The sequence below is a fragment of the Manis javanica genome, chromosome 9 (genome assembly GCF_040802235.1).
Source record: "Manis javanica isolate MJ-LG chromosome 9, MJ_LKY, whole genome shotgun sequence".
Taxonomy (NCBI): domain Eukaryota; kingdom Metazoa; phylum Chordata; class Mammalia; order Pholidota; family Manidae; genus Manis; species Manis javanica.
In genome coordinates this window covers 74,421,411-74,444,334 of record NC_133164.1, presented here as the reverse complement: position 1 = coordinate 74,444,334, position 22,924 = coordinate 74,421,411, and the positions used below count along the sequence as shown (strand labels likewise).

Below are 22,924 nucleotides of genomic sequence, written 5' to 3'. Positions count from 1 at the left end.
GCATTAAATACATCATGCTACTCCCTTCTATAAGGTTTCTGCTGAGAAGTCTGATGTTAGCCTGATTGGCTTTCCTTTGTAGGTGATCTTAATTCTCTCTCTGGCTGCTTTTAATAGTCTGTCCTTATCCTTAATCTTTGCCATTTTAATTATATGTCTTGTGTTGGGAGATCTATGTACATCCATGGCCTGAGAGACTATCTCCTTCCACAGATTGGGGAAGTTTTTAGCAATTATGTCCTTAAAGACACTTTCTATCCCTTTCTGTCTCTCTTCTTCTTCTGGTACTCCTATAATGCAAATATTGTTCCATTTGGATTGGTCACACAGTTCTCTCAATATTCTTTCATTCTTGGAGATCCTTTTTTCTCTCTGTGCCTCAGCTTCTTTATATTCCTCCTCTCTAGTTTCTGTTTCATTTATTGTCTCCTCCACCATATACAATCTGCTTTTAATACCCTCCATTGTGCTCTTCAATGATCGGATCTCCGACATGAAGTTATTCCTGAGTTCTTGAATATCTTTCCGTATCTCCAAGAGCATGTTAATGATTTTTATTTTGAACTCCCTTTCAGGAAGAGACATGAGGGCTATGTCATTTTTCTCACGGATTATATTAATTTTACTATGTACCAGGTTCCTTTGGCATTTCATATTTGTGTATGGCGCTCTCTAGTGTCCAGAAGCTCTACTCTCTGGAGTTGATCAGCCCCTGAATCAATGTTGGCAGTCACAGGGGAGTGGGATTGGTGCCTGGGGGAAGGAAAGAGCTGTTTCCAGCTTCCTCGCTGCTATGTCTCCACTGTCTGAACCAGTGGGTTCAGCACACAGGTATAAGCTTTTGTCCCAGAGCAGCCAGATATGGATCCCTGCTTTCTACATGCAGCTGGAATCTCAGTCTCTCCAGGAATTCTGCCTGTCTTAGCTTTACAACCCTATAATCATGAGAGCATCATGAAAGCACCATGAAATGTAGGTTTGTGCTCCCAGAACAGATCTCCGGAGTTAGGTATTCAACAGTCCCAGGCCTCCACTCCCTCCCTGCTCAGTTTCTCTTCCTCCCGCCAGTGGGCTGGTGTAGGGCAAGGGCTTGGGTACCATTGGACCACAGCTTTGGCATATTACCCTGGTATGTGAGGTCTGCTCTTTTCTCCAGGTATATGCAGTCTGGCGCAGTCCTCTTTCCTGTTGCTCTCAGGATTAGTTGTATTAATTATATCTTCGTATTATATGCAGTTTTAGGAGGAAGCCTCTGTCTCACCTCTCACGCCGTCATCTTTAATTCTCATATATTCTTATTTAAAAGGAACAATATATTCTATCTCTGATACAAATTTGTGCCTGCAATTTATTCTGATGTATATGCAGTGGCAAAAAGCCTGGAATAAGTCAGAAAAAAATTATATATGTTTGCTGGGTTATAGTGTTTATATTCTGTTTTTTTCCATTACAATTAAGAGCCATAAAGGTAGGGACCATTTTCGTGTTGTTTACTGCTATCTTCCTAGCAGTTTGGGAAATGCCTGGCATAGAATAAGTACTATTATGTTTTTATCCAAGACAAGGACTATTCTAGATACTTTACATTGGTTATGTTATCTAATTTAATCTTCATAATAACTCAGTCAGATACTATTATTCTCACTTTACAGAAAACAGAGACTTAGGATTAAATAGACCTTTCCTGCTCCCAGGCACCAGTTGGTACAAAAATGGCAAAATCAGGTTCCAATTTAAGTTTTACCTGACTGCAAACCTCTGAAATTCATCACCATCTACTATTCCTCTCACTGACTCAGTTATACAAAGCTGGGAAAGTCACACACCTGCCTGAGCCTTAGTTTTTCATCTGTACAACAGGTACAAAAATGGCTACCCAATTTACCTCACAGTGTTAACATAAGGCTCAGATACCAATGCATGTGAAAGGACTTTTCAACTGTAACATACCATATTAAAACATACCAAATTAAGAAAATGGTAGGAATAAACAACTGTTCAGGGCGAAAGTTACACCCTACAGAGGATTTGTTTGCTTAAAATTGAAATTATCTCCAAGTTCCCAAATATTCTTTTATTTATATTATTCAAACTTAGTTTCACATTTCCATTTCCAGCAAGGAGAAAGCAGTTATATTTCCTCAGTTAATTCTTGTCTTCTCTTCCAACAAAGAGATCAAGGAGTCAATTTAAGAAACTGAAGATTTCAGCCCACTAATCAAACTACAAACTCATATGTGTCATTATATGGCTACGAATAATGTGTTTTATAATATTAACATTTCAGTTTACTTGTATAATGCTTCAGCAATTATTTTTCTTCTCATGTAGATGAAAGGAATATTCAAAACATCTTGTTACTGATGTGGAAATTTTTATTGGTCAGTTTTGGTTAGCATGGAAGCCAAGAAACAAGAGATAAGGACATGGTATTCTCCAATAACAGTTCCAAAGAATGGAATTGGTAAAACTTAAAGTTTTCCTCCTGTTTTTTAAAACACCCTTTTAAACATAAATTTTTCATATTATGATAGCAATTAGGTAGAAGGGCACAGTAGCTCAAATTAAAAAATAATAAAACTAAAGGTTATCAGTTCAAGTTGCTGGATGCATGGATTTTTGTTTCCTTAAGTCTACATATTAATATCATTGAATAAGAACTTTGAGATACCAATGAATCTCTAGCTCTCATCTTCCAAATTTGTAGCATAAGAGCAATATAGCTATGACATCTGTCATTCTATTGGTGCCAGGTTTATTTTAATTGATATAGTTGGTTAAATGGGTGTACTTTTCCTCTTTCATCACTCCTTGTTCACCCCCCACCCAAAAACTGTTATCTGAGTTTTAAAAGCATAAAGTTTTGTTTCTCACTAGAAAGCCTTTTATGCTTTACTTTTTATTACTATTTATCATTGGTTTTTGACAGAATAAGCAGGTCATTTGTAGTCATCAAAAAGTTTTATTTGACATTTAAGTGTGTTTCCTTGTGTATTTATTTAAATATTCCTTAACATATAGAAAGTACAAAATGAATAAAATGTCAATTTATACATATGAGGGTATTTCACTTGTAAACACTATTGATATAAAATGAGAAGTCCTATGAGTATTAAAAGAACTAAAGAATATATTTGAATTTCATAAGAATCATAATTATATAGTCCCATTCAAGAGTTCCCAAGAGATTTATTATCTAAGATGGAAGAAGTAGCACTCTATGCTGCAGTACACCTGAAAAGCACTGTCTTCATGGATGCTTACTATTCCTGTTTCAGGCATGCTTCATAAAAACTTGAAAAAAAAGTGATGTATAGGAGATTCAAGACAGCGGCATGAGAGATGAGATAGAGAACTCATCTCAAAACCACTAATAGTACAAAAATATAGTAAATTAATACAAGTAACCCTAAAACAGCAACAAGAAAGAAGGCTGAACCAGACTGCATACAGACCTCATGAAGAGAGCAGACCTCACGAAACAGGGTAACATATGAAAGCCTTAATCTGGCAGGACCCAACTCCTTCCTCCACCCCAGCTAACCAATGGGAGGAAGAGAAATGGAGTGGGGAGGGGGTGGAAACCTGGGACTGCTGAACACCTAGCCTTGGAGGTCTGCATTGTGAGCAGAAACCTACACTATGTGGTGCTCTGGATGTTGGGGAGCTCAGACAGGCGGAGTGCTTGAGAGACTGAGACTCCTGCTGTTTGTGGAGGAGGGGATCCACATCTGGCTGCTCTGTGTCAGAGGAAAGGCAGGTGGTCTGAGAGGCTTTGTACCACCGTGAGGGCTGCTGAAGGGGTGGGGTTTGCACAGAGTTTGATGCACAGGGGAGGGGAGGGCTGGACAAGGTTGTCTGGGCACACTCTGCCCAGTCTGTGGGGAGCTTTGAGGAGCTTCAGGCGCTCCATCTGCCTGGCTGCCTACACAGATCCAAGGCACCCCGCTATGACACGCAGGCTGCTGCACCTTCCTCCTAGCCTGCCAGCACCGGTTTCCAAACAGGCAGTCACTGTGCTGTCATCAGGCCACCCAGAGGGAGGCCCTGCCCACAAAAGCTAGAGACACAAAACACAAAGGCTTACACCTGTGTGCTCAGCTAACTGGCTCTGACACGAGAGATAGGCAGCACAGATGGGAATCAGAAAACAGACCTTTCCTATTCCCAGGCACCAGCTCCGCTTCCCTATAACTCCCAACCTCACTCTAGTGGCTGAGCAGAGACTGGAACTTCTGGGGACTAGTAGGGACCACACAGAAAAATGGAAAGTCAAAAGAAAATGGTTCAGACCAAAATTGCACAAACCCCAGAAAAAGGGCCAAATGAAACTGAACTCACCAATCTTCCTGAAAGAGAGCTCAAAATAAAAATTATACACATCCTTATGGAGGTACATAAAAATACTGAACAACTCAGGAATGAATTTAAGTCAGAGATTTAATCATTAAGAAATTTCATATCTGAAATGAAACATACAATGGAGGAATTTAAAAGCAGATTAGATGTAGTAGAAGAGAGGGTAAATGGAATAGAAATGAGAGAAGAGGAATACAAAGAAGCTGAGGCAGAGAGAGAAAAAAGAATATCTAAGAATGACAGAATATTGAGAGAACTGTATGACCAATCCAAATGGAACAATATTCGCATTGTAGGGGTACCAGAAAAAGAAGAGAGAGAAAAAGGGATAGAAAGTGTCATTGAGGAGGTAATTGCTGAAAACTTCCCCAATCTGGGGAAGGAGATAGTCTCAGGCCATGGAGATGCACAGATCTCCCAACACAAGGGACCCAGGGAAGACAACATCAAGACATACAATAATTAAAACGGCAAAGATCAAGGATAAAAACAGATTATCAAAAGCAGCTAGAGAGAGAAAAAATATCACATAAAAGGAAAACCCATCAGGCTATCATCAGACTTCTCAACAGAAACCTTACCGTCCAGAAGGGAATGGCACAATATATTTAATGCAATAAAGTAGATGTGCCTTTAACCAAGAATACTCTACCCAGTAAGGTTAGCATTAAAGTTTGAAGGAAGGATTAAACAATTTTCACATAAGGAAAGGCTTAGAGAATTTACCTCCCACACACCACCTCTACAGTGCATTTTGGAGGGAATCCTATAGATGGAAGTATTCCAAAAGCGAAACACATGTCACCCAAGGGATAGACAATTCATAAACATACAAAGAATGGAGGAGGAAGAAAAAGGAGAAAAAATAAAGAAGAACATTAAGGTTGTGTTTATAATTGCAATTGAAGGCTGATTTTTCTGAAAATATATGGTAATTACACTTATTAGTGCAATATGTCCTCATTGTAATGACCATTATCATTACATTTGCTTAATAAACCACTAAACTGAAAAAAAAGTGATGTATAACCCATACTTACAAAATCCTGAAAAAGTAGTCATATATCAGTAATTCTAAACAGAATGTTCTTTTAAGACTAATCTGATAAACCTGCCTTAATAGTAATCTGATTGTAGAAGTAATGGCCTTCAAGTATAGCTAAAGAAAAAATTTTAAATTAAGCTACAGAATGTTTTGTTAGATGTAAATATAACTGGGTAGACATTAAGAAAACAAAGTAAGACTAATGTGTGATACTACAGATTCAGAATCTCATATAACTAAGGGATCACAGGTGTTACTCCATAAAAAGTAAATGCAGAAGTCAACTGAAGACAGAATAGCAAGTCAATGTACAGTATGTAATGATATGGAGCATATGATTATCTAAAAGTGATTATTTGAGAGTTATGTTTCAATCATAAAAGACAATGTTAAGGATAAGAACAAATAACAGAATGAACAGTATTTTAGTATCTTATTCATTAAACTTACACCTAAAAGACAAGGAATTATTGGCAAATGCTGAATCCCTATTCACATTTTTTGAGTAAAATAACAGGTAAATGACGGCGGAGCCAAGATGGCGGCGTGAGTAGAGCAGTGGAAATCTCCTCCCAAAAACACATAGATCTATGAAAATATAACAAAGAAAACTCTTCCTAAAATAGAGACCAGAGGACACAGGACAACATCCAGACAACATCCACACATGCAAGAACCCAGCGCCTTGCGAAGGGGGTAAGATACAAGCCCCAGCCCGGCGGGACTCGAGCGCCCCTACACCTGGCTGCCGGCGGGTGGAAAGAAACTGGAACGGTATTTTTTTTTTTTGCGAGTGCTTTATGGAAACCTTAAAAGGACAGGGACCCCGGTACTAGGGAGGCAAGGCAGCAGGACCGATGGGTGGGTGCCTGAGAACGGCGCCTAAGGACGGAGAAAATCGCGCATTTCCCCCACTTTTTTCTTATTGCCGAGTGCTTTTTGGAAACCTTAAAGGGACAGGGACCCCAATACCAGCGAAACAGGACAGCAAGACTGGTGAGCGGGTGCCTGAGACCAGCGCCTGGGGACAAAGAAAATCGCACATTTTCCCCAATACTAGGGAGACAGGGCGGTGGGACCAGTGGGCAGGGGCCTGGGGCAGGCGACTGAGGACAAAGAAAATTGCGAGTATTTCGCTCTCTTTTTTTTGGCGAGTGCTTTTTGGAAGCCTTGGAGGGACAGGGACCCCAATACCAGGGAGGGAGGGCAGCAAGACCGGTGGGCGGGTGCCTGGGAACGGCACCTGAGGACAAAGAAAATCACGCGTTTCTCCCTTTTTTTTCATTTTGGCAAGTGCTTTTTGGAGGCCTCAGGGGGACAGGGACTCCAGTGCCAGGGAGGCATGGCGGCATGGCCGGTGAGCGGGTGCCTGGGATTGGCGCCTGGGGATGGAACGAGTCACGCGTTTTTCCCTTTTTTTTTCTTGGCGAGTGATTTCTGGAGGCCTTAGAGGGACGGGGACCCCAGTGCTAGGAAGGCAGGGTGGCAGGAGCAGTGGGCAGGTGCCTGGGACCGGCGCCTGAGGACAAACAATATCGCGCTATTTTCCCTTTTTTTTTTTGGCGGGTGCTCTTCGGAAGCCTTGAAGGGACAGGGACCCCAATGCTAGGGAGGCAGGGCAGCAGGACCGGTGAGCGGGTGCTAGGACGAGCACCTGACGACAAAGAAACTTGCGCGTTTTTTCCTTTTTTTTTTTGTTCTTTTTCTTCTTTTGTTGTTGCTGTTTTGTTCTGGTTTGGAGAGTGCTTTTTGGAAGTCTTAAAGAGGCAGGACAGGACACTTAGTACAGAGGCAGGGAATATGGGCATCTCTGTGCACTCTAACCCCCTGGGCAAGAGGGAACACAGAGGCCCCTTACAGAGATAAATAGCCTCCCAGATGCTCCCCCTCGAACGGGGCTCCAACATTTTGGAAGAGCAGCCCCAGCCAGGCCACGCCCACAGCTACAGCGGACATAAACTCCATAGCAAACAGGCAGGTAGCAGAAGCCCTGTCTGCGCAAAGCGGACAAGCATAAGCCACTAGAGGTCGCTATTCTCCCAGGAGAAGAAGGCCACAAACCAACAAGAAGGGAAGCTCTTCCAGTGGTCACGCATACCAGGTCTGCAAACTATCTCTATCAACATGAAAAGGCAAAACTACAGGCAGACAAAGATCAGAGAGACAACACCTGAAAAGGAGACAGACCTAACCAGTCCTCCTGAAAAACAATTCAAAATAAAAATCGTGAATATGCTGACAGAGATGCAGAGAAAAATGCAAGAGCAATGGGATGAAGTCCGGAGGGAGATCACAGATGTCAGGAAGGAGATCACAGAAGTGAAACAAACCCTGGAAGGATTTATAAGCAGAATGGATAAGATGCAAGAGGCCATTGAAGGAATAGAAACCAGAGAACAGGAACGTATAGAACCTGACATAGAGAGAGATAAAAAGGATCTCCAGGAATGAAAAAACACTAAGAGAACTATGTGACCAATCCAAAAGGAATAATATTCGTCTTATAGGGGTACAAGAAGAAGAAGAGAGAAGAAAACGGATAGAAAGTCTCTTTGAAGAAATAATTGCTGAAAACTTCCCCAAACTGGGGGAGGAAATAATCGAACACACTACGGAATTACACAGAAACCCCAACAGAAAGGATCCAAGGAAGACAACACCAAGACACATAATAATTAAAATGGCAAGGATCAAGGACAAGGAAAGAGTTCTAAAGGCAGCTAGAGAGAAAAAGGTCACCTATAAAGGAAAACCCATCAGGCTAACATCAGACTTCTCGACAGAAACCCTACAGGCCAGAAGAGAATGGCATGATATATTTAATGCAATGAAACAGAAGGGCCTTGAACCAAGGATACTGTATCCAGCACGACTATCATTTAAATATGATGGTGGGATTAAACAATTCCCAGACAAGCAAAAGCTGAGGGAATTTGCTTCCCACAAACCACCTCTACAGAGCATCCTACACGAACTGCTCTAGACGGGAGCACTCCTAAAAAGAGCACAGAACAAAACACACGACATATGAAGAATGGAGGAGGAGGAATAAGAAGGGAGAGAAGAAAAGAATCTCCAGACAGTGTATATAACAGCTCAATAGCGAGTTAAGTTAGGCAGTAAGATGCTAAAGAAGCTAACCTTGAACCTTTGGTAACCACGAACCTAAAGCCTGCAATGGCAATAAGTACATATCTCTCAATAGTCACCCTAAATGTAAATGGACTTAATGCACCAATCAAAAGACACAGAGCAATAGAATGGATAAAAAAGCAAGACCCATCTATATGCTGCTTACAAGAAACTCACCTTAAACCCAAAAACATGCACAGACTAAAAGTCAAGGGATGGAAAATCATATTTCAGGCAAACAACAGTGAGAAAAAAGCAGGTGTTGCAGTACTAATATCAGACAAAATAGACTTCAAAACAAAGAAAGTAACAAGAGATAAAGAAGGACACTACATCATGATAAAGGGCTCAGTCCAACAAGAGGATATAACCATTCTAAATATATATGCACCCAACACAGGAGCACCAGAATTTGTGAAACAAATACTAACAGAACTAAATAGGGAAATAGACTGCAATGCATTCATTTTAGGAGACTTCAACACACCACTCACCCCAAAGGACAGATCCACCAGGCAGAAAATAAGTAAGGACACACAGGCACTGAACAACACACTAGAAGAGATGGACCTAATCAACATCTATAGAACTCTACATCCAAAAGCAACAGAATATACATTCTTCTCAAGTGCACATGGAACATTCTCCACAATAGACCATATACTAGCTCACAAAAGGAGCCTCAGTAAATTCCAAAATATTGAAATTCTACCAACCAATTTTTCAGACCACAAAGGTATAAAACTAAAAATAAATTCTACAAAGAAAACAAAAAGTCTCACAAACACATGGAGGCTTAACAACATGCTTCTAAATAATCAATGGATCAACGAAGAAATCAAAATAGAGATCAAGGAATATATAGAAACAAATGACAACAACAACACAAAGCCCCAACTTCTGTGGGATGCAGTGAAAGCAGTCTTAAGAGGAAAGTATACAACGATCCAGGCACACCTGAAGAAGGAAGAACAATCCCAAATGAATAGTCTAACATCACAATTATCGAAACTGGAAAAAGAAGAACAAATGAGGCCTAAAGTCAGCAAAAGGAGGGACATAATAAAGATCAGAGAAGAAATAAACAAAATTGAGGAGAATAAAACAATAGCAAAAATCAATGAAACCAAGATCTGGTTCTTTGAGAAAATAAACAAAATAGATAAGTCTCTAGCCAAACTTATTAAGAGAAAAAGAGAATGAACACAAATCAACAGCATCAGAAATGAGAACAGAATAATCACGACAGACTCCACAGAAATAGAAAGAATTATTAAAGACTACTATGAAAACCTATATGCCAACAAGCTGGGAAACCTAGAAGAAATGGACAACTTCCTAGAAAAATACAACCTCCCAAGACTGACCAAGGAAGAAACACAAAAGTTAAACAAACCAATTACGAGCAAAGAAATTGAAACGGTAATCAAAAAACTACCCAAGAACAAAACCCCGGGACCGGACGGATTTACCTCGGAATTTTATCAGACACACAGAGAAGATATGATACCCATTCTCCTTAAAGTGTTCCAAAAAATAGAAGAGGAGGGAACACTCCCAAACTCATTCTATGAAGCCAACATCACCCTAATACCAAAACCAGGCAAAGACCCCACCAAAAAAGAAAATTACAGACCAATATCCCTGATGAATGTAGATGCAAAAACGCTCAATTAAATATTAGCAAACAGAATTCAACAGTATATCAAAAGGATCATACACCATGACCAAGTGGGATTCATCCCTAGATGCAAGGATGGTACAACATTCGAAAATCCATCAACATCATCCACCACATCAATAAAAAGAAAGACAAAAACCACATGATCATCTCCATAGATGCTGAAAAAGCATTTGACAAAATAAAAACATCCATTCATGATAAAACCTCTCAGCAAAATGGGAATAGAGGGCAAGTACCTCAAAATAACACAGGCCATATATGATAAACCCACAGCCAGCAATATACTGAACAGCGAAAAGCGGAAAGCATTTCCTATGAGATCGGAAACCAGACAGGGATGCACACTCTCTCCACTGTTATTTAACATAGTACTGGATATCCTAGCCACGGCAATCAGACAAAACAAAGAAATACAAGGAATCTAGATTGGTAAAGAAGTTAAACTGTCACTATTTGCAGATGACATGATACCGTACATAAAAAACCCTAAAGACTCCACTAAAAACTACTAGAACTGATATCGGAATACAGCAAAGTTGCAGGATACAAAATTAACACACAGAAATCTGTAGCTTTCCTATACACTAACAATGAACCAATAGAAAGAGAAATCAGGAAAACAATTCCATTCACCATTGCATCAAAAAGAATAAAATACCTAGAAATAAACCTAATCAAAGAAGTGAAAGACCTATACCCTGAAAATTACAAGTCACTGTTAAGAGAAATTAAAGGCGACACTATAAATGGAAACTCATCCCATGCTCATGGCTAGGAAGAATTAATATTGTCAAAAAGGCCATTCTGCCCAGAGCAATATACAGATTTGATGCAATCCCTCTCAAATTACCAGCAACATTCTTCAATGAATTGGAACAAATAATTCAAAAATTCATATGGAAACACCAAAGACCCCAAATAGCCACAGCAATCCTGAAAAAGAAGAATAAAGTAGGGGGGATCTCACTCCCCAACTTCAAGCTCTACTACAAAGCCATAGTAATCAAGACAATCTGGTACTGGCACAAGAACAGAGCCACAGACCAGTGGAACAGATTAGAGACTCCAGAAATTAACCCAAACATATATGGTCAATTAATATTTGATAAAGGAGCCATGGACATACAATGGCAAAATGACAGTCTCTTCAACAGATGGTGCTGGCAAAACTGGACAGCTACATGTACGAGAATGAAACTGGACCATTGTCTCACCCCATATACAAAGTTAAACTCAAAATGGATCAAAGACCTGAATGTAAGTCATGAAACCATTAAACTCTTGGAAAAAAACATAGGCAAAAACCTCTTAGACATAAACATGAGTGTCCTCTTCTTGAACATATCTCCCCGGGCAAGGAAAACAACAGCAAAAATGAGCAAGTGGGACTACATTAAGCTGAAAAGCTTCTGTACAGCGAAAGACACCATCAATAGAACAAAAAGGAACCCTACAGTATGGGGAGAATATACTTAAAAATGATAGATCTGATAAAGGCTTGACGTCCAGAATATATAAAGAGCTCACACGCCTCAACAAACAAAAAACAAATAACCCAATTAAAAAATGGACAGAGGAACTGAACAGACAGTTCTCTAATAAAGAAATACAGATGGCCAACAGACACATGAAAAGATGCTCCACATCGCTAATTATCAGAGATATGCAAATTAAAACTACAATGAGGTATCACCTCACACCAGTAAGGATAGCTACCATCCAAAAGACAAACAACAACAAATGTTGGCGAGGTTGTGGAGAAAGGGGAACCCTCCTACACTGCTGGTGGGAATGTAAATTAGTTCAACCACTGTGGAAAGCAGTATGAAGGTTCATCAAAATGCTCAAAACAGACCTACCATTTGACCCAGGAATTACACTCTTAGGAATTTACCCTAAGAACGCTGCAATCAACTTTGAGAAAGACAGATGCACCCTATGATTATCGCAGCACTATTTATAATAGCCAAGAATTGGAAGCAACCTAAATGTCCATCGGTAGATGAATGGATAAAGAAGATGTGGTACATATACACAGCGGAATAGTACTCAGCCCTAAGAAGTGGAAAAATCCAAACATTTGCAGCAACATGGATGGAGCTGGAGAGTATTATGCTCAGTGAAATAAGCCAAGTGGAGAAAGAGAAATACCAAATGATTTCACTCATCTGAGGAGTACAAGAACAAAGGAAAAACTGAAGGAACAAAACAGCAGCGGAATTACAGAACCCAAAAATGGACTAACGGGTACCAAAGGGAAAGGAATTCGGGAGGATGGGTGGGCAGGGAGAGATAAGGGGGGGAGAAGAAGGGGGGTATTAAGATTAGCATGCATGGGGGGGAGGGAGAAAGGGAAGGGTGGGCTGTACAACACAGAGAGGACAAGTAGTGATTCTACAACATTTTGTTAAGCTGATGGACAGTAACCGTAATGTGGTTTTTATGGGGGACCTGATATAGGGGAGAGGATAGTAAACATACTATTCTTCATGTAAGTGTAGATTAAAGATTAAAAAAAAAAAAAAGAAAGAAAGAAAAGCGGGATTACTCCTTGATAGGATAAAACTATTGGTAAAGCAAAGATCAACGCATGCTTTAAATATCCTTAACGTTGATCACTCAAAGGGTGTCAGATGATCAGCTATGGAGGTACTGTTTTCGGATAATATTCCTTTCTCTTAATAAAAAAAAAAAAAGAAAAGAAAAAAAAAAGCAGTTCATGTGTGCTGACCTCCAATGAGTTCTACACAGTGGTGTAGAGGGCATGTCAAAGTGTGGGCAAAGGGTCTGTTTGTTTCTATGCAGAAGATCAAGGCCTAGCTTGGCTACCCAGAAAATGAACTAAGATACAATATGAGGAGAAGGTTCCGGCGTCAGCACTCTCTGGAGGACTTGTGCCAGGGTATGATCATCAAAAAGCCTCCACAGGGATCCAGACGATGCTGCGGTTGTGGCTGCACCCACCCCACCATTTCCTGGACTTGCCATTGGAATGAGGAGGGAGATGTCTAGGCTGGCATGTGCATACAGTGAGACAACGAATTTGACCGGATCTGTACTGTTGGAACTCAACCAGGAGTTGGGAAGGGTGCAAGTTGTAGCACTCCAAAATCTTATGACTATAGACTATCTACGGTTAAAAGAACATATGGGATGTGAACAGATCCCAGAAATGGGTTGCTTTAATTTGTCTGATTTCTCTCAGACTGTTCAAGTACAGTTGGACAATATCCATCATATCATGGACAAATTTTCACAAATGCCTAGGGTGCCTAAATGGTTTTCTTGGCTTCACTGGAGATGGATGGTAAATATGGATTTGCTTTGTTTATGTCACTGTATTCCTATTATGTTAATATGTGAGCGCAAGTTAGTTAGTAGTTTAAAACCTATACATGCTGAAGTTACTCTATAAGAAGATATGTCAAAGAAATAATCAATCCTCCCATGTTTCCTTCCATATGCTACCTCTATAGCTTTTCTTCTTCCTTCCTAATTACACCCCTTAAATAGAATTCGTGCCACATATCGAATTTACCGAGTACCATAGTTCATCCAGATGGTAAAGATACCTCGAGAGAACTGCTCGGCATAGAAGCCACAGGGCATAAATCTGCAAAGAAGTAAAAAGCTAACCTTTGCAAACAATATGGCTTCTCTCTCACTTACCAACTTTACATTTCCCTGTATGGCCCCAGAAGATGACTGGTTAGCCAGAGATGGGGAAGATTCCTCAAGGGAGGACAACCTAAGACACGCACAGTCGCAGGGGGGCCATCAGGTGAGAAATTGGGGATCAACAGAGGTGAGGCGCAGAATCTCACCCCCCCTGTTTTGAGAGAAATCTGCATCCATGGATGTTTTGCTGCCCTTGTCTAGCTTGGATTAATACTTAGTCCATAGGCACACACCTTATCATCTACATTTGCCCTCTTACAGCACTAAGCTATGTTTTCTACCTTTATCTTGCATCTACCTACCACTTCAGCATTTTATTAAAAATAAAAATAGTAATAATAATAAAGGGAAAACTGTGGGATCCACATATAAATCAAGTATAAAAATCAAACAAATATTCATATTTGACCTGATTGTTTATAGTTCATAATGCGTGATCAAAACAGAAAGTTTCTGTGATGACTACCCTTGTACTGTTCACCATGTAAGAATTTATTCACTATGTAAGAATTCGTTCACCATGTAAGTACTTGTTCGTTATGCTTAAGATTGGAGACTGACGAGAATAAGGCTTGAGATGGATTAATGATTGTGCGTTGAGCATTGACCCCCCTATAGAGAATTTTATTGTTGTTAACAACCATTTGATCAATAAATATGAGAGATGCCCTCTCAAAAAAAATAAAAAATAAAAATAAACAGGAAAACCTACAAGAAATAGACAACTTCCTAGAAAAATACAACCTTTCAAGACTGACAGAAGAAGAAATAGAAAATCTAAACAAACGAATAACCAGCCGCAAAAAGAATCGGTAATCAAAAAACTACCCAAGAGCAAACGCCCCGGGCAAGATGGATTTATGGTGGAATTTTATCAGACATATAGAGAAGATATAATACCCATTCTCCTTAAAGTTTTCCCAAAAAATACAAGATGAGGGAATACTTCCAAACTCATTCTTTGAAGGCAGCATCACCCTAATAACCAAAACCAGGCTAGAACCCCACAAAAAAAAGAAAATTAAAGACCAATAACCCTGATGAACATAGATGTAAAAATACTCAACAAAATATTAGTAAACTGAATTCAAAAACACATCATGAAGATCATACACCATGACCAAGTAGGCTTCACCTCAGGGATGCGTGGATGATACATTTGAAAATCCATCAACATCATCCACAACATCAAAAAAAAGAAGGATAAAAACAATGATCATCTTCAAAGATGCTGAAAAAGCATTCGACAAAATTCAACATCTATTCATGATAAAAACTCTCAACAAAATGAGTAGAGAGGGCAAGTACCTCAACATAATAAAGGCCATATATATATATATATACATATATATATATATATATATATATATATATATGTATATATATCAAACCCACAGCCAGCATCATACTTAACAGTGAGAAGCTGAAAGCTTTTCCTCTAAGATCTGGAACAAGACAGGGATGCCCACTCTCCCCACGGTTATTCAACATAGTACTGGAGGTCCTAGCCACGGCAATCAGACAAAACAAAGAAATACAAGGAATCCAGATTGGTAAAGAAGAAGTCAAACTGTCACTATCTGCAGATAACATGGTATTGTACACAAAAAACCCTAAAGACTCCACTCCAAAACTACTAGCACTAATATCTGAATTCAGCAAAGTTGCAGGATACAAAATTAATACACAGAAATCTGTTGCTTTCCTATACAATAAAAATGAACTAGCAGAAAAAGAAATCACTAAAACAATTCCATTCACAATTACATCAAAAATAATAAAATACCTAGGAATAACCCTAACCAAGGAAGGGAAAGACCTATACCGTGAAAACTACAAGACACTCTTAAGAGAAATTAAAGAGCACACTAACAAATGGAAACTCATCCCATGCTCTTCGCTAGGAAGAATTAATATTGTCAAAATGACCTTCCTGCCTAAAGCAATCTAAACATTCAATGCAATCCCTATCAAGATACCAACAGCATTCTTCAACGAACTGGAACAAACAGTTCTAAAATTCATGTGGAAACAACAAAGACCCCGAATAGCCAAAGCAATCCTGAGAAGGAAGAATAAAGTGGGGGGTGGGGGGGTGCTCACTTCCCAACTTCAAGTTCTACTACAAAGCCACAGTAATCAAGACAATTTCATACTGGCACAAGAACAGAGCCACAGACCAGTGGAACAGAATAGAGAGTCCAGATATTAACGCAAAGATATATGGTCAATTAACATATGATAATGGAGCCATGGACATACAATGGGGAAATGACAGCCTCTTCAACAGTTGGTGTTGGCAAAGCTGGACAGCTACACTTAAGAGAATGAAACTGGATCATTGTCTAACTCCATAAACAAAAGTAAATTCAAAATGGATGAGAGATCTGAATGAAGTCATGAAACCATAAAACTCTTAGAAAAAAACATAGGCAAAATTCTCTTGGATATAAACATGAGTGACCTCTTCATGAACATATCTCCCTGGGCAAGGGAAACAAAAGCAAAAATGAACAAGTGGGACTATATTAAGCTGAGGAGCTTCTGTACAGCAAAGGACACCATCAATAGAACGAAAAGGCATCCTACAGTATGGGAGAATATATTCGTAAATGACAGATCCGATAAAGGGTTGATATCCAAAATATATAAAGAGCTCATGCACCTCAACAAACAAAATGCAAATAATCCAATCAAAAAATGGACAGAGGAACTCAACAGTTTTCCAAAGAAGAAATTCAGATGGCCAACAGACACACGAAAGGATGCTCCACATCGCTAGTTATCAGAGAAATGCAAATTAAAACCACAATGAGATATCACCTCACAGAAGTAAGGATTGCCACCATTCAAAAGACAAACAACAAGAAATGTTGGCGAGGTTGTGGAGAAAAGGGAACCTTCCTACACTGCTGGTGGGAATGTAAATTAGTTCAACCATTGTGGAAAGCAATAAGGAGGTTCCTCAAAAAACTAAAAATAGAAATACCATTTGACCCAGGAATTCCACCTCTAGGAATTTACGCTAAGAATGCAGCAGCCCAGTTTCAAAAAGACAGATGAACTCCTATGTTTATCGCAGCACTAGTTACAATAGGTAAGAAATGGAAGCAACCTAAGTGTCCATCAGTAGATGAATGGATAAAGAAGATGTGGTACATATACACAATGGAATATTATCCAGCCATAACAATATAACAAATCCTACCATTTGCAACAACATAGATGGAGCTAGAGGGTATTATGCTCAGTGAAATAAGTCAGGCGGAGAAGACAAATACCAAATGATTTCACTCATATGTGGAGTATAAGAACAAAGAAAAAACTGAATGAACAAAACAGCAGCAGGATCACAGAACCCAAGAATAGACTAACAGTCACCAAAGGGAAAGGGACTGGGGAGAATGGGTAGGAAGGGAGGGATAATGTGGGGGGAAAAAGAAGGGGTTCATTATGATAAGCATATATAATGTGTGGTGGGGTATGTGGAGGGCTGTGCAACACAGAGAAGACAAGTAGTGATTCTACAGCATCTTACTATGCTGATGGAGAGTGACTGTAATCGCGTTTGCATGGGAGGCTTGGTGATGGGGGGACTCTAGCAAACATAATGTTCCTCATGTAATTGTAGATTAATGATACCAAAATAGAAATAAATAAAAATAAAAATAACTCTTGAAAGAAACAAGTACTATGAAAACTGATGCTTTACCTTCATGACGTCTGTATAGGATGGGACAGCTGCGAGTTTTCTCTTTTCATCTTCTTCATCATCTAGGCCTTCATCTGCAGCCTCATAGCCCTCATCATTGCTACCATTGGCTTCCACTGTGTTGGCCATGTGATCAATGAGCTGCTCCAGGGGAGGGCTTAATTCTCTTTCTTCATTCTCCTTCAAACCATAGTCCAGTGCCTTATAAATAATAATTCCCAAAGATTCAATAACCTAGGAACATTATAGAAGGTGGTTAATGGAGATGACTAAAGAATTCCATAGAATTAACAGTAAGGCTCTAAATAGTATGATTTTTAAGTGAGGTCTAATCTATTTCATTTCAAAAACATGTGACAAATTACATTTGAGGAGATATTCAAGTCTCACCTATGCAGTAAAAAAAAATCTTAGATGGTAATTTGTGATTTCTTCAAATCAGTATATTCCACATATATAGATCCTTTTTATATTTTCTTAGATTTATATTATCTGCTAAAATCTATATTCTCCACTTAAAAAATACCAAGTTGATTTTCCACATTTCCAAAAGATATTTCTGAGGACAGATATATTTATCAAACAACATCTTTGCAGTACTTTTATGGCAATGCTTATCTAAGTAGGGATTTCACAGTCACACTAAGCATCCGAGAGATTGAAAGCTCATTTATTGGTAGCAGCTAAGTTATAAAGAACATCTACTGACATCCATATATAGACTGCTTACTGAGTTCCGATCAATTATTAGAAAAACATATTGCTCATCAATGCAAACAAGTGAAAAACTTCAAACTCTGAACTTTCAATGTTAATCTTAATAGTAGATAATCCTCTTTACCATTCACTTCCACCAATATTACTAGGAAATATGATCCTGATTTATAAACACTGGATATATAGATACCACCCAGACAAATGTCCCAGGCTTTTGCAAATACGGGCAATGCTACTTTACTCTACAACACTGCCACTGTTTTCATTTTCTTATTTCTTTTGGTATCATTAATATACACTTACATGAGCAACATTGTGGTTACAAGATTCAACCCATTATCAAGTTCCGACAACATACCCCATTACATTCACTGTCCATCAGTGTAGTAAGATGCTACAGAATCACAACCTTTCTTCACCCCCGAGGCCCTTCCCCAACATTCTGTGTGCTAAACGTAATGCCCTTTTCCCTCCTTATTCTTTCATTCCCACTCATAATCCCCAGTGCCTTTCACTTTGGTAACTATTAGTCCATTCTTGGGTTCTGTGAGTCTGCTGCTGTTTTGTTCCTTAGTTTTTGCTTTGTTCTTATACTCCACATGTGAGTAAAATCATTTGACACTTCTCTTTCCCAGACTGGCTTATTTCACTGAACATAATACCCTCTAGCTCCATCCATGTTGTTGCAAATGGTAGGGTTGTTTTCTTCTTATGGCTGAATAATATTCTATTGTGTATATGTACCACATCTTTATCCATTCATCTGCTGATGGACACTTAGGTTGCTTCCATTTATTGGCTATTGTAAATAGTGCTGGAATAAACATAGGGATGCATATGTATTTTGCAATCCTGCAGTCATACAGTAAATTCCTAGGAGTAGAATGCCTGGGTCAAATGGTATTTCTATTTTTAGTTTTAGAGGAACCTCCATACAGCTTTCCACAATGGCTGAACTAATTTACATCCGTAAGAGCAGTGTAGGAGGGCATCCCTTTCTCCACATCCTCGCCAACATTGTTGTTTGTCTTTTGGATAGTGGTCACCCTAATTGGTGAGGTGATTTTAACTTGCATTGTGGTTTTAACTTGCATTTCTCTGATGATTATGGATGTGGAGCATCTTTTCATGTGCCTGTTGGCTATATGACTTTCTTCTTTGGATAGGTTTCTATTCAGATCCTGTGTCCATTTTTTAATTGGATTATTTGTTTTTTCTTCCTTCAGGTGTGTGAGCTCTTTGTATATTTTTTATGTCAACCTCTTATCGGATATGTCATTTATGAATATATACTCCTATACTGTAGGATGCCTTTTTGTTCTACTGATGGTGTCCTTTGCTGTACAGAAGATTTTTAGTTTGATAGTCTCACTTCTTCATTTTTACTTTTGCTTCCTTTGCCCATGGAGATATTTTCATGCAGAAGTTATTCATGTTTATATTCAAGAAAGTTTTGTCTATATTTTCATCTAACCGTTTCAGGTCTTTGATCCATTTTGAGATTAATTTTGTGTACGGAGTTAGTGATCCAATACAATTCTCTTACATGTAGCTGTTCAGTTTTGCCAACACCAGCTGTTGAAGAGGCTATCATTTCCCCATTGTATATCCATGGTCCCTTTATCATATATTATTGACTATATATTCTTGAGCTAATATCTGGACTCTCTTTTCTGTTCCACTGGTCTGTGGGTCTGTTCCTGTGCTAGTACCAAATTGTCTTGATTACTGTAGCTTTGTAATAGACCTTCAGGTTGGAAAGTGAGATCCCCACTGCCATATTCTTCTTTCTCTGAATTTCTTTGCCTATTCGGGGTCTTTTGGAGTTCCCTATGAATTTTAGAACTGCTTGTTCTAGTTGTTGAAGAATTCTGTTAGGATTTTGATAGGGATTGCCTTGAATCTGTAGATTACTATAGTCAGGATGGCCATTTTGACAATATTAATTCTTCCTACCCAAGAGCATGGGAGTGAGTTTCCATTTATTAGTGACCTCTTTAGTTTCTCTTAAGAGTGTCACGTAATTTTCAGGACATAGGTTTTTCACTTCCTTGGTTAGGTTTATTCCTAGGTATTTTATTATTTTTGATGCAATTGTGAATGGAATTGTTTTCCTGATTTCTTTTTCTGTTTGTTCATTGTTACTGTACAACAATGCAACAGATTTCTGTGTATTAATTTTGTATTCTGCAACTTTGCTGAACTCAGATATTAGTTCTAGTAGAATTCGAGTGGATTCTATAGGGTTTTTTGTGTACAATATCATGTCATTTGCAAACACTGACAGTTTGACTTTTTCCTTACCAATCTGGATGCCTTTTATTTCTTTGTTTTGTTTGACTAGGTTGGCTAGGACCTCCAGGACTATGTTGAATAAAAGTGGGGAGAGTGGGCATACCTGTCTGGTTACGGATTTTAGAGGAAAAGCTTTCAGCCTCTCACTGTCAAAATGATGATGGCTGTGGGTTTGTCATATATGCCCTTTATTATGTTGAGGTACTTTCCCTCTATACCCATTTTGTTGAGAGTTTTTATCATGAATGGTTGTTGAGTTTTGTTGAATGCTTTTTCAGAATCTATTGGGGTGATCATGTGTTTTTTGTTCTTTTGTTGGTGTGGTGGATCATGTTGAGGGATTTTCGAATGTTATAGCATCCTTCCATCCCTGAGATGAATCTCACTTGATCATGGTGTACGATCCTCTTAATGTATGTTTGAATTCGGCTTGCTAATATCTTGTTGAGTATTTTTGCATCTATATTCATCAGGGATATTGGTCTGTAATTTTCTATTTTGTGGTGTCTTTGCCTGGTTTTGGTATTAGAGTGATGCTGGCTGCATAGAATTAGTTTAGAAGTATTCCCTTGTCTTCTATTTTTTTTGCAAAACTTTAAGGAGAATGGATATTATGTCTTCTCTAAATGTTTGATAAAATTCAGCAGTGAATCCATTTGGTGTGGTTTTTGTTCTTGGGTAGTTTTTTGATTACCGATTCAATTTCATTGCTGGTAATTGGTCTGGTTAGATTTTCTGTTTCTTCCTGGGTCAGTCTTGGAAGGTTGTACTTTTCTAGAAATTTGTCCTTTTCTTCTAGGTTATCCACTTTGTTAGCATATAGATTTTCATAGTATTCTCTAATAAATTCTTGGTATTTCTGTGGTGTTCATTGTGACTTTTCCTTTCTCATTTCTAATTCTATTTGTGTGTGCGTAGATTCTCTTTTTCTCTTAGTAAGTCTGGCTAGCAGTTTATCTATTTTGTTTATTTTCTCAAAGATCCAGCTCTTAGTTTCATCTTTTTTTTCTATTGTTTTATTCTTCTCAATTTTATTTATTTCTTCTCTGATCTTTATTATGTCCCTCCTTCTGTTGACTTTGAATGGGACTCATTTGTTCTTCTTTTCCAGTTGCAATAATTGTGAATTTAAAGAATTCATCTGAGATTGTTCTTCCTTCTTTAAATAGGCCTGGATTGATATATACTATCATCTTAGAACTGCCTTTGCTGCATCCCACAGAAGTCAGGGCATTGTGCTGTTGTTTTCATTTGTCTCCATATATTGGTTGCTCTGTTTTAATTTGGTCATTGATCCATTGAATAAATAGCATGTTGTTAAGCCTCCATGTGTTTGTGAGCCTTTTTGTTTTCTTTGTACAATTTATTTCCAGTTTTATACCTTTGTGATCTGAGAAGTTGGTTGGTAGAATTTCAATATTTTTTAATTTACTCAGGCTCTTTTTCCTGGCCTAGTATGTCATCTATTCTGGAAAATGCTCCATGTGTACTTAAGAAGAATGTGTATCATGCTGCTTTTGGGTGAAGAGCTCTGTAGATGTCTATTGGGTCCATCTGTTCTAATGTGTTGTTCAGCGCATCTGTGTCATTACTTATTTTCTGTATGGCGGATCTGTCCTTTGGTGGGAGTGGTGTGTTGCCATCTCCTAAAATAAATGCATAGCATTCTATTTCCCCCCTTAATTGTATTAGTATTTATTTCAGATATATAGATGTTCCTGTGTTAGGTGAATAGATATTTATAACGGTTATATCCTCTTTTTGGACTAACCCCTTATGTAATGTCCTTCTTTGTCTCATTACTTTCCTTGTTTTTAAGTTTATTTTGTCTGGTACAAGTACTGCAACACCTGCTTTTTTCTCCCTATTGTTTGCAAGAAATATCTTTTTCCATCCCTTCACTTTTAGTCTGTGTATGTCTTCAGGTTTGACATGAGTCTCTTGTAGGCAGAATACAGATGCGTTTTGCTTTTTTATCCCTTCTATTACTCTGTCTTTTGATTGGTGCATTTAGTCCATTTACATTTAGGGTGATTATCGATAGATATGTACTTATTGCCATTGCAGGCTTTGGATTCGTGGTTACCAAAGGTTCAAGGGCAGCTTCTTTACTATTTGTCTAACATAACTCACTTTTTCCACTATTATAAACACAGTCTGATTCTTTATTTGTCTCCCTTCTTTTCTTCCTCTTCTACTCTTTATATGTTGGGTGTTTTATTCTGTACTCTTTGTATTTCCCATGACTGATTTTGTGGATAGCTGATTTTACTTTGCCTTTAGTTAGTATTTGGTTGGTCTA

The 22,924-nt window shown here is 38.6% G+C and overlaps 1 protein-coding gene across 3 annotated transcripts in view; it reads right to left on the bottom strand.

Moving 5' to 3' along the window:
• The window catches only part of SPIRE1 (spire type actin nucleation factor 1), a 322,037-nt gene that overhangs the window by 145,426 nt on the left and 153,687 nt on the right, over positions 1 to 22,924 (bottom strand). For all 3 annotated transcript variants that reach the window (XM_073212799.1, XM_037001038.2, XM_073212800.1), the window contains exon 3: positions 17,611 to 17,844. In XM_073212799.1, the coding sequence (XP_073068900.1) occupies positions 17,611 to 17,844 (234 nt within the window). The remainder of the gene's footprint in view (positions 1 to 17,610; positions 17,845 to 22,924) is intronic.